The sequence below is a fragment of the Bubalus bubalis genome, chromosome 24 (genome assembly GCF_019923935.1).
Source record: "Bubalus bubalis isolate 160015118507 breed Murrah chromosome 24, NDDB_SH_1, whole genome shotgun sequence".
NCBI classification, from domain to species: Eukaryota; Metazoa; Chordata; class Mammalia; order Artiodactyla; family Bovidae; genus Bubalus; species Bubalus bubalis.
The window spans coordinates 550,576-563,103 of NC_059180.1; the positions used below are offsets into that span (position 1 = coordinate 550,576).

At 60.4% G+C, this 12,528-nt stretch overlaps 1 protein-coding gene across 10 annotated transcripts in view; it reads right to left on the bottom strand.

Moving 5' to 3' along the window:
* C24H7orf50 (chromosome 24 C7orf50 homolog) overlaps positions 1-12,528 on the bottom strand; it is a 69,706-nt gene that overhangs the window by 7,656 nt on the left and 49,522 nt on the right. Inside the window, exon 1 of one of the 10 annotated variants that reach the window (XM_044936106.2) lies at positions 5,559-6,066. The exons of the other annotated variants lie outside the window; for them this stretch is intronic. Coding sequence (XP_044792041.2) covers positions 5,559-5,841 — 283 coding nt within the window. The 5' untranslated portion in view covers positions 5,842-6,066. Of the gene's footprint in view, positions 1-5,558; positions 6,067-12,528 lie in introns of those variants that run through there. 10 annotated transcript variants of the gene reach the window in all.

Consider the following 12,528-nt stretch of genomic DNA (forward strand, 5'->3'; position numbering starts at 1 on the left):
TCGCTCAGAGGCGCTGATGCTTGGGAAGGGGGCAGGGAGTCTGCCTCTCCACCCTTAGGGTCCCGGGTCTGAGGAGGGGCCAAGCAAGGGTCAGCTGGGACGGCCTGAGTGGGGGTCGTGCTGGGGGCCCTCGCCATGTCATGCTGATGGGTTACACCATGGCTTCGGATTGGCACGGGCCTGGCGGGCTCTCCTTCCTTAGACCCTCAGAGATCCCAAGCTGCCTGGGCCCGTCTCTGGTCTCAAGCCACCCCTCAGGCCTCACGGCGGGGCTGTGGCCCCACTGGGAGTGGGGATGAGATCTCTCCAGCAACTCACAGGAGCTGAGGGGCCCTGGGGTGGGCCGGCCTGGCGGGGGGACGGCAGTGCCCATCACCCACATGGGCCCCAGAAGCCTCCTGCTGTAAACAGGACAGCCCAGGGGTCCAGCTCCCCTGCCCCGCCAGCACCCGCAGGTGCCTGGACTCGGCTGGACCAGCAGGACGTGCCCCCCAAGTGGGACTTCGGGGGGAAGGGGGCTGCTCCTGGCTGACCACTGATATAGGGGCAGGGGAGGCTGGGGTGGGGGCCGGCTAGCTGCAAGGCAGCACCCCCACCCACCAGCCCATAACCCACACGCTGTGTCCAGGTGAAACCTCTCCACCGGCCCATAACCCACATTCTCTGTCTGGGTGAAACCCCTCAACCAACCCCACACAATCAGTAGACTAGAAAGGTGTGTTAAAAGTCCTCGTCAGTAACGGATGAGCCTGAGCCAGGTCTGAGCTGTAAGGCGAGACCTCGCCCCGGCGTGAAGGCTGGGGTCCCAGTCACAGTGGCCCTGGTGTGTGTGTGTGTGTGTGGGCGGCAGAGTCCAGTCCTCTGCTCGGCTGTCTGCCCACAGGCCGGACAGCACCACAAAGGGCACAACTCTCCAGAACTGCTCAGAGCCCAGGGTGCTCCTCAACCACAGGTCTCTCTCTGTCCAACAACTGCCAAGGCCTGGAGCCCTGCCTCCTCTCGCAGAGCTCAGGGCTGCAGGCCGGGGGCCTCCCCAGGCCATACAGCCCAGTCTTCCTTCCGGTCTGAAGCCGGGCATCCCGGGCAGGAAGCCCCGTCCCTGTCTGCAGCTCCCAGGGGACACTGCTCCACTCTGAGAACTGAGCTTTCACCATATGCGTTACTGCTATTATTAAAACTCAAAAGGGTAACTCGCAATGTAGAGGAGGAAATGGTAACCCACTTGTGTCCCTGCCTGGGAAATCCCGGGGACAGAGGAGCCTGGTGGGCCACAGTCCACGGGGCCTCACCGAGTCAGACACGACTGAGCGACCGAGCGCTACTCGCAGTAGCCAATTACTCTTTCCTTTTCCGAAAATAAAGAACAAGAGAGTGTTTCCTACGTTACTTTAATAAAACTTTGTATTTTGAAATTATAAAACCTGGACAGCAACAGACGCCACGAGCCCTCCACCCAGCCTCCCTACACACTCACAGCAGAAACACGGGAGACACAGATATTTAAGTTACCCCTAAAAATACAAAACGCAGGTACAAACCGCTGGGTTCTTTAGGGGCTCATTCCCCCAAAGCATGACGCTGAGTGACCTCTGCTGATCCAGAAAGTGCTGTTTGCCCTTCTTTTATTTGCAGTGCCCTGGTTAAAACAATTCCAAACAACTTTAGGAAGCACAGGACGCAGGGCTGCCGTGGGTCCTGGCCCTGCAGAGGCGCTGGTGCTGGCGGGAAGCAGACGCGGGCTCTGGCCTCGAGGAGCGCACGGCCGGACCAAGTGAGCTCCTGGAGGACAGGGACAGCGGCTGCCTCGGCTGGGCGGCCCTCAGAGCTGGGCCCTCCATCCGGACGCTGCAGGGCCTTCAGATGAGGGAACCAGACCAGATTACAGCATACGGCCTCCTTGCATCATCAACCCACCCGGCACAGGAACACGAGGGGACACAGTGAGACGTCCCTGTCCCCCGCCCTGCAGCCCCCTACCCCGGGGCCGCTCTCATCGACTGGCAACACGTACAGTGGAAGGAAACGCTAAGACCCAGTCAGCCCCGAACGGGCGAGACGGAGCCCGCGCTCAGACGCCGCCAGGCCCAGCCCAAGTCTCCAGCTCTGACACCTCGCAGGGCCCCGGGCTCTCCCTAGGAAGGGCGTCCCTTTCCCAAGCCCACCCCTGCCCTTCCAGCCTCTTCTGCGCAGGGCTCGGACAGTAAGACAAACACATCAGATCCTCTTTACACACACCCACAAATCCTGCAGGAGACCACCTCCTCAGTTACAGAGGAAGAGGGGAGGGTTTCGGGGGTCTCAACATAGCCATGGACTGACGGCCCTCCCAGACAAGCCAGGGCTCTGGGGAGGGTCTTTCACATTAAACTTTTCAAACCCTGCGGCCTTGGCCGCAAGCAGGACCTGCTCTCCACCTGGGTGGGAGACACTGGCTCTTGTCAAAGACCAGCTTCGGAACCAAGGCTCTGAGCCTGGAGGTACACTCAGCGGGCTGGGGGCACCAGGGATCACAGACTTAACTTTCATTCTGCTTCTCTTGTGACCCAAGAATTAAAATGAACGTTTATGTCCACATGCACGAGAAAAGCCAGAAGACACAGGATACACAGATTAGGGTGCCAAAGCCAGGGAGCCGGTGACCAGCCGGACAAATCCTTTCAAGGCCCCCGAGCTTCCGCCTGCATGACCTGGGGGCGGGGCGGGGACCTCCCAAGGTTGTGCTGGACCACCTTCTGGTTTCCTCTGGCCAGGAGTGGGGTGGTGGTGGTGGTGTCCCAGCCAGAACAGACTGTGAGCCCCAACCCGTGTCCAAGGGGAGGCCTGGTATGAACCCCCTGAGACAGAAACCCTGTTTATAAAGATCAGATTCGATTTCTGGAAACAGAAAATCCTAAGATGCTGCAAATGCTACTTCACTCACTACCTTTCCAAAGGCCGTCCATCTGCTCCTGCCCGTGAATGGACAAGGGAGCAAAGCCAGGCTAGGGCTTTGGGGGAGGGCTGGGAGGCAGGACCCCCCCCCGCCCCCCACGCTGGGGAGGAGCCGTGGGGATGGGGGAGCCCTCGGGGACTTGTGGTCACAGGAGAGCCAAGTGCAACGAAAATGCAAACAAGCCCCCCTCCCCCCACCGGTCAGCCAGTGGGGGCAGTGAGCATCATGCCCGCTGGCAGGCACACGGTCAGCACCACCCCGCGAGGCCCAGGGCCTGGACACGGGGAACCTGCTGCACCCAGCACCTGCCCCCCCAGGGCGCTGTGTGCAGGCCCACATGGTCCCCGGGGATACAGCAGAGGGGCCGCAGAGCACACAACACGCGGCGTTGGGAAGATCCCCAGCCCTCCCATGTAGGGCTGAGGTGAGGCCCCACCGTCAGCTCCAAGTCTGGGAGCAACTCCGCCTCCAGAGGCCACCGGCTCCCCGGTGAGCTGGGCCAGCGAGTCCTCTCACCGGGTTTAGCGGGAGCCGCCTGCGTCTACTGACTCACGGGGGGAAACCTGGCTCCTCACCCAGCCTTCAGGGCCTTTTAAGGACAGGAAAGGCTGCCTGCCCGCTTCCTCCCCACAGCCCCTCCCAGCTACAGGGGGCAGGCATCCTCATGAACCCCCAAACCTCATCGCTTCCCAGAATCTCAGCCAGGCTTCCAGGCTGATCTCACCCACATCCAGGGAGCACACCGGCATCAGCCGTCCTCTGCAGGAGCTTTGATGTCCATGCGGTGCACTGCCCCGTGGGCCTTCCTTGGCTTTTAAGGAAAGAGGGTAATGTTCAACCCTCCCTGAAACCTTCACTACTGGGAGGCCCACACAGGCTTGCAGCCCCGCTGCCCTCTGCTCAGTCAACAGCCTAACTAACGTGGGCCATCCCAGCTATCGGAAGGCAAAGGTCACCCGGGCTCCACTGGCAGAGTTCCAAGAAGCCGCTGCGCTCCGCAGACCACGGCTCCGCCCGCCTGGGCCCGAGCGAGTCCGCTGCCCTTTAATCTTTGGAGACGTGAGGCCCGCGAGGGGTTCAGGCTGCATTTTGCATTTAACCTGGAAACACTGTTCCGGCAGAACAGTCAGCACCGGTAGAGCTGGCTGAAACGTCAAGTACAGGAGCTGGGAGTCTAGAAGCAACTTTCAACACGCAGAAGGCGTCATTCCCAGCAACTGCCGAAAAATCAGCGAAGTTGTTCCTAGTTTGGCAGCCCTGATCTTGCCGTTTAAAGGAAAACCAGACTCATTTTAAGAAATGCGTACAAGACCTCTTCCCCGCGCAGTCGAGGTGGGCCCGAGCACCAGGTTCCCACTCCGACACTGCTTCCCTCAAAGCAAAACCCCACGTTTCTGCACAGGATTTGCGATCACGTTTTCGCCCCGCGGCGACCCAGCAGGCTCTGGACAGTCGTCCTCAGCGGCTCCCGAGCCCCGGGCCCTTCGGAGAGAAGCCTGCACGACCAGGGCCGAGTGCGGACCCCTCCACCCGGGCCTCTCGGGGACCCGGCGGCCCTCCAGGCACCAGAATGAGGACTGTTCGGGGAAAAAGACAAAAGAAAGCACGTTACTACCTCATCACTTCGCTTGTTGTTAAATGTAATTTCGCCCATCACTTCAAAACACTAGGGAACTACTGGCTGGCTTTTTTTCTCACTTCTCAAGAATTCTTGAGTGTAACAATGAATTAAAAAAACGTCACAGAGCCAAGTAACCAGTTCCTCACACCCAAGCGATTTCGCAAGCAAAGCGGTAAATGCTCGGGCGGGTGCCGCCCCCAGGCCCTGACATTTAACGCTGCGGGGGCGGGCCTCGCGGGGCCACGGAGGCCTCCGGCTACGGAGGCCCGAGTGCGGGGCCCCACGAGGGGACAGCCCGGGGGGCGCGGTGCAGACGCCGCCTGCCGGCAGAGCGGGAAGACGCGCGGGGTTCCGGAACTCGCGCGGGGGCAGAGGGCCCTAGGCCTCGGCGGCAGGGGTATGGGCCGAGGCGCGGTTCGAGGCCCGGGCCCGCTCCGCGGCGAGCGCGCCCAGGCCGGGCCTCCGCCCCGAGTCCGCGGTCCGCAGGGCGCCGCCCCCGCCCCGCGGGACGAGCCCCCGAACCCCCCACGGCCCCCTCCCGGCCCGGAGCACTGACCTCCGGCTCTCCGGCCGCCAAGTGTAGCCGAGAGCGCGGCGCCTCCTGGCCGCCGCAGCCCCCGCGCACTGCGCATGTCAGGCCGGCCGGGCTCGGCTGGAACCAGATCCAGCCGGCTGGGCGGTGACGCAGGCGCGGCGGGGCGCGAAGGCGGGGCTGCCGGCGCGTGGGCGGTGACGCAAGCGCGGCGGGGCGCGTGGGCGGGGCCGCGGGCGGGCGGGGACGGTCTGCACCGGCTGGCAAGGCCGAGGGCCACAGGCCCGGAGCAAGTCTAGAGGCCAGGCCTCGCCTCCAGCTCCCCTCAGTGCACAGGGGAGCAGATACACCACGCGGTGCAGTCACCTCGGACGCACGCGCGCCGACCACAGGCTGGGTCCTGCCCGCGGACTGGAGCGCCACTTCAGCCCCCAGCTTCAGGGAGGCCTTCTTGCCTCACCCACTGAACTCACCCTGGAGTCCTCTGATCAGTGTCTCGACCCCCATACTGTGAGCTGCCCGGGGGTGGGGATGTGTCTGCCCACCACCGGGACTGACAAAAAGCAGGTGCTCAGTGGAGGCTTGCAGAGTCGATGCTTGTAGGAACCCTGCCCCCGAGACAACACCGCAGGCCAGCCTTCCTAGTTGCCCGCGTGCGCTCTGGAGGCGGGGCTGGGTCCGGGGGCTGCTCGGGGACCCCCTGGCCTGAGGACACGCTGGCCCTGGCTGCTGAGGGTGCTGGCAGCCTTTCTTCATTCCCCCCGCTGTGCGCTGGCGGGTGTGGGCTTCCCGCTTTGGGCGTAGGTATCCCAGCTTCCCGGCCTGATAAGGATCTCCAAGGTCCAGAGCCAAGACTGCGTCTTTCTGTGCTCTTGCTCTTGGCCGTTTCCTCACCACCCAAGGCGGGTCCACACACAGGCGGGCTCGGTGGTGCTGGTGGGGGCAGGATCACAGAGGGCTGGGCCAGAGTTGGGTCGGGGGAGCAGAACAGAGGACTGGGCTCGCTGCTAGCCCAGCCTCGGTGTTCGGAGGTCTTGCCTTGGCGTTAGGAGGTCTCACCTCTGTGATCCTGTTCAATCCCTGGATGCGCGCATCGGTACTCTCGCTTTACGGAGAAGGAAACGGAGGCTTGGAAGTGTAAACAAGCAGTTGTCACAACCTCCGATTTCGTGGAATGGACTCCATTTGGGGTCTTCTGCACTTCCTGTGTCAGTCCTCTGACCCGAGAACCCCTGATCTGGTCTCCTCCTCCCACGGTCTTGTCCCGGTGACGCGAATGGGCCACTGTGGGAGACTGGGACAAAGACGAGAACAGAACGGGAAGAGCAGAGAGCTAGCCTGGGGTGGGGGAGGAGCTGGCAGAGGACACTGCACCCGGGGACGTGCGGTCCAGGAGGAGCTTTGTGCCCACTCCTCATCTCGCGCCCCCCCGTCACCTCCACTGTGCAGACAGGTCAAGGGTGTGCTGTGGGCCACGTCTGCCTGCTCCCTGTCCAGCCCCTTCGCAGGCCCTCCTCTGCCCAGGGTCCCTGCAGGGCCTCGCAGAGAGCAGGTGAAACTCATCCCCAGCAGGTGCTCCCGGTCGAGCTGCCCCCGGTTGCCCACCCCGAGCCCGTATCAGACAGCACAGGTGTGGCAACACTCATCACCACGGGGCTCACTGTAGGAACCCTGAGAGAAAAGGGCCTGTGTGGACCAGGTCCAGCTGGTGGAGTGGGATGGCATGGCCGGGAGGCCTGCCTACCGTGTGACTCTGGCAGAAGCACTGGGTCCACCCTGAGGGGCTCCAGAGACCCTCGAACCACCCCTCCAACTTGGCCCAGCAGATCCCAGTCAGGAAGGGTGGGTACACGCAGGCCTGGAAGCATTCCACAAATACTTGTTAAGCAACATCTTCACAGCAGATAGTCTAAGTGCTAAGGTTACTGTGAGGACCAGAACAGATGAAAATGCCTGTTACCTCAGACCAAGCTCCAGTCCCCTAGAACCCCCGTATTATACTCCTACCCACCCCAACCCCCTGTGATGGCATTAGGAGGTGGGGCCTTTGGGGGGTGATCAGATCGTGAGGGTGGGGGCCTCCTGAAGGGGATGGGTGCCCTCATGAGAGAGACCCATGGAGCTCCTCCCGGCTCCCTGCCATAAGGGGACACAGCAAGGAGATCTGGGACGAGAGCCCACCAGACGCCAAACCCGCCGGTGCCCTGATCTCGGACTCCAGCCTCCACAAGTGTGAGAAATAAACCTGCTATTTCTGAGCCACCCAGCCTATGGTATTCTGTGATGGCCTGAACCAAGACACCTGGCTGCAGGGAGGCTGCACTGGAAGGCTGTAACGTTAAGGAGGAAAATTAGGTGCAACAGACAAGGAGTGGGTTTATCTCCGTTCTGTAATTTAAAGCAATCGTAGGAGGACACAGGTCAAGGAAAACGGCGTCAGGAAGGTGACACTCGAGACTTGGAGGTGAGGGCACAGCGCGTGGATGTTTGGGGGAGAGGTGGCCCAGGCCAGGGGTGCAGCAAGCCCATATCCTGGCAGGGGTAGCGCACAGGGTCCCACGGGAGGCAGAGGAAAAGTCAGGATGGCTGGGGGCGTGGGGAGCTGGGACAGAACAACTCTGCCAAGCTGGAGTTCTAGAAGCGTGAAGGTGCCACCAAACCCTTCCCTCGAGGCAGTAAGAGTAAGCTTTCAAAACCAGGGTGCCAGTGCCCCAAGATCATGGGGCTCATTCTGAGTCATTAAGGAAAGAATAAATACGTCTGACACAGACATCATCAAGCAGACCATCTGGCTGATCTGATTGCGATTTCCCGGGCATGCCGCCTCACTGCCTCCCAGAACCAAGCCCTGGTGGAATCCACAGGAAATGCTACAGGGGGGTTGGAACACCCACTGGGACGCCCACAAGTTTCCACAGGCCTGCGCGGAGGCAGGTGGCGGGTGGGAACTGTGACTGTGGGTGTGAGGGGAGCCCCAGCCCCCGGTGGGGTAGGGGAAGGGGAGCAGAGTCTACGAGAGGAGGAAGCAAAGTACTTCTGGAAGCTTCCGTGCGGCCGCCCACTAGCCCTGGCCATCACTAAAGTGACAAGTGATGGCAGGCCTGACTCCAGAAACCTGTGTCCAAGCCCAGATGGGTCCCTGGAATTCTATGAGACATTTAAAGAAGCGTCAACACCAATTACACAATCTCTTCCAGAAAATGGAAGCAAAGAAACCACTTCCCAATTTGCTCTATGAGGCCAGTGTTCCCTTGATACCAAATCAGACAAAAATAGTACCAAAAAAAAAAAAGGGAAAGAAAAATATAGATGAAAATCTCATAAATACAAATGCAAAAACCGTATTCGGCAAAATATAAAAAGAATTATACACGATTACCAAGTGGGGCTTATTCCAGAGAATGCAGGCTGGTTTAATATCCAAAAATCAATCTATAAAGCTAAAGAAGATGGATCACATGACCGTGTCCACTGACACGGGAAAGCACATGGCACAATGCGAAACCCGCTCATGAGGTGCATTCTCAGAAAACCAGTAACAGAGGGGAGCTTCCTCGACGTGGCAAATAACACGCAGACTGGCCCCCTCCCCCGGCAGGCTGGGAACAGGGTGAGGAGACCATTCTTCCTGGCGCTATTCGACACAGCTCTACAAGTTCTAGCCTGTGCAATAAAGCAAGGAAGTAAAGTCAAAGGCGCTCAGACTGGAAAGGAAGAAACACAACTGCCTGTCTACAGGCAGGACGATGGCCAACACGGAGGACCCAAGGAGCCTGAACCTCTTTCTCTCCCTCCACATGTCCTATTACCGCAGCACCGTTTGTCGTCAAGACTCTCCACTGAAGCTCCTTTTTCCTCCTTTAACTTACTCTTGCACCTCTGTTAAAAATCAAGTTGCTGATAGGGGGTAGCTTCTGGGTCGCTATTCAGATTCGTATCTCTCCCTCCATCAAACCATGCTGTCACTGCTTTTTTGTTTACCACTAACAAAGATTCATTTGGAAATTTCTAAACCTGCCAGAGTGGCACTTGCCAAGCCTTAGGGGCAACCTTAGGGGCACCATCCTTACCAAGCTCCCAGGGGCCACAACAGGCGCCCGCACCCTTCCCCGTCACCTCCCCCTGCTGCCCACCAAGCATGCACACCCACCCTTCAGACCCTGCCAGAGCACCAGGGGGCACTCTCCCTCTAGGAGGCATTACCCCTGGGCCCAAGAGCCAGGCTGGTGGCCCTCTGGCCTCCTGGATGATGGCAGGCAGAGCTGCTTGCATGGGGTTAGGAAAGAGAATGAGGAGGAAGAGGCACCAAGGAGGGCTCCCTGGAAAACCCCAACGTTACCACTGGCCCAAGGATAGGGAAACCAGCACAGGGCCGGGCCGGTGGGGACAGCGCCGCACTGCCATGGTGACCGTCAGACCCCGAGCGTTCATGGCTAACGCACAGAAACACAGCTGACTTTGTACGTTGCCTTGCGTCCTGAAATCCAGCGCGCAGCTCAGTGACGGATGGCCGTCCATCCCGGGCAAAAGGAGCGGGGCCAATGCGTGGGCAGCCAGCCTCAGTCCTGAGCCCAAGTTTTCCTGTGCAGGGGAGTCTGCCAGCTCCCCTCCCCCGACCACCTTCATTTTGACAGGTCCTAGGGGGCAAAAACGAAGACCCCCACCCGCTGTCCCCTAAGGCCTCAGTCAGGATCCTGGCATGGGGAGGACTGCCTTTCCCACGGGAAGCCAGGCTCTCTCCAGCCGGGTCCTTGCGGGGGCCCACCTACTGGGGGAAGGTCCTCTGGACACACAGACGGGAACACCTAAGAGCCAGAGAGGCCCCCCACCCCCCACCCGGCCGCCACCAGGTGGTCCTGGGGCTCCTGGGAGGGGCCGTGTCTTCCAGACCTAAGAAGCCACAAAGGCCATGCCAGTGCTGCTGAACATGCAGGATGCCCATCAGCCTCAGGCCAGACAGAGCGCCGGGGCCAGGAGCCGCTGCTGACTCCTGGACACCCCCAGAGCCTCGGCTCAGCACCTGCCTCGGGCCAGCCAGGGGCCCGCAGGGGCCGGGCCTGGTCAGCGCACTTACCTGTCAGAGCTGCTCGTCTCCCCACCCAGGTCCTCCCCACGGCTGGCGACCCACTGCCACAAGGACGGCGCTGGGGTGAGAAGCAGGTTACTGTAATGGCAACAGGGCCAAGGGGAGGGTGGGGGCCCCAGGGTTCTACAGCGGCCGTGACAGAGGGAGAGGCGCAGCGTGGGCCCACCCTCGGCGCTTCCCGTGTTAGGAATGGGGAGATCTGCTTCCAGGGAGGACAGAGAGGTGCCGACAGAGGCCGAATGGGACTGGACTTGGGTAGGGGGGTGGCGGCAGGTCATGCAGACCAGGGGTAGTGAGGCAGCTGCACCGAGAGGGGGATGACCCAGGATGGCCACACAGACTCCTCGGGCCCAGCCGTTCACTCACGTTTACCCCCAGTCCCTCCAGGCCCGCCCGCCCCGGCTTCCTCATCGAAGTCGACTACAATGACCCAGGCCTGAGCAACAAGACATTACAGCAACAGAGCCACAGAGATGTCAAAACACGTGACCTTTCCATACCCACACTCAGAACTCACCGGTGAACTTACACACTCCTTGCCCTTGACTCACATGTCACAGAGAATCACACTTCCCCATTGGTGTGCCATTTCTGAAAAGGTGCATCTTCAAAAGGAAGACCCTCCTGCCTCAACAGAGAGGGTGGCCCTGGCATCAGGTGGCCCTCAAGCCCCTGACCAGCAGCCCGGAGCCCCCGGTGTGCAGCCCCCCACGGTCACTGCTGCTGCAGGACAAGCGGGAGGGCCGGCTGCGCCTCCCATCCCACAGCAGAGCGCCGGGCTGCAGTCTCCCTTCATCCACAGTGTGGCGCACACTCAGGGCACCAGCCTTGTAAGCGCGGCCTGTGCGGCCACAATGGCAGAGGCCTGGGGTCTAGGAGCACAGGACGGCTCTTCTGGGGCATCACCAGAAACAGTGGGGAGGCCGACTCCATGTGGTTCTCAAAAGTCAACCCTAGATATGTAGCTGGAAACCCAGGGAGCAGGACCAGCTTCCCGCAGCTCTGCCCCCAGGATGGTGCAGCAGCCCAGGCGTTGGCCTGAGCCCCGGGAGCAGCAGGCAGCAGGCCACAGAGCTGAGCCCCACGGAGCGCGTTGACATTCCCAGCTACAGAACGCTGATCTGAGCCTGGTTGGAGGGTGGGTCCACTCTGAAGATCTCTGACACGCACAAACTCTGCCATTCTCCCTGGCCAGGAGCCTGCGTGGTGGAGGAAGGAAGTCTTTTCTCTGCAGATAAGGCAGTGGGGCGACCCAAGGCTTAGAGGGCCTGCTCTCCCCAGTTAGGATCACAGTTCTGCCAGGTGCAGAGCACCCCTGGCATCCTAGGGTCTCTGGCTTGGAATTCTGGGCTCCAAGGCTTTTCAGAAAAGGAGGTAACAACACTCCTTAATCGCATTGCTAGAAGGATCCAAAGGCCTAAGAAAGCAAAGACCACCTGGCTGCAAATTCTGGCTCCTCTCTGCTGTGTGACCTTGGGCACCCTGCCTAAGTTCTGAGCCTCGGTACAATTTAAAAAGAGGAGGGCACTGTCTTCCATCACAGTAAGGCATGGCTCCTCACTTTAACAACTCTAAGATCAACATGCTTCTTACAATGGACAGCATCAGACTGTTTCCTTGTCATGGTCCATAAAGTTCTGGTATGCGCAGCACTGATGGAGTTTCAGACTTGGTGAAATGTGGCTCATACACCTCGAAAGGCTGCTCTGAGGGCGCAGAACAGAAACCTGCGCCACCGGTCCCCCAAGGCTGGCAACCCACTGCCACAAGGACGGCGCTGGGGTGAGAAGCAGGTTACTGTAATGGCAACAGGGCCAAGGGGAGGGTGGGGGCCCCAGGGTTCTACAGCGGCCGTGACAGAGGGAGAGGCGACCTGGTCCCCTAGCTGACCCCCAGCTTCCCTCTCTGATCCGTGGTCAGGAAGCTGTCCTGTGAAGCCGGGTAATCTGAGGAGGGGCCTGAGCCCGGCAGGCAGGACCCAGGGCCAGCCTCGGCCGCGATGCTCATTTCCCTGCTCCGTCAACCCCTGGTCCCACAGAGAACCTGCGTTGGCGCTGCAACCCGCACACCTGGGTTGTCGGAAACCAATGTTCTTACCGCCGGAGCCAGAACGCGTTGCTAGGAGCAGTTACAGCACAAGCCTTATAGCAGGAAGCGACCTTGTTCCTGTCGCTTTCCCACACCTAATTACAGCAGCAGCTACGGAATTAGTTAGGCTGCAGACAGTGCACTGTCTCTTTAAATGGTTTTCCTGTGGCCCGTTGTTTATGAAGAAATTTCTCAAGCCAGGAAGTGAGGGGTGAGCGTGGAGCCAGCAAACACACTTGGGGCAGAGGAGCAGGTGCGCCTGGCAGGCC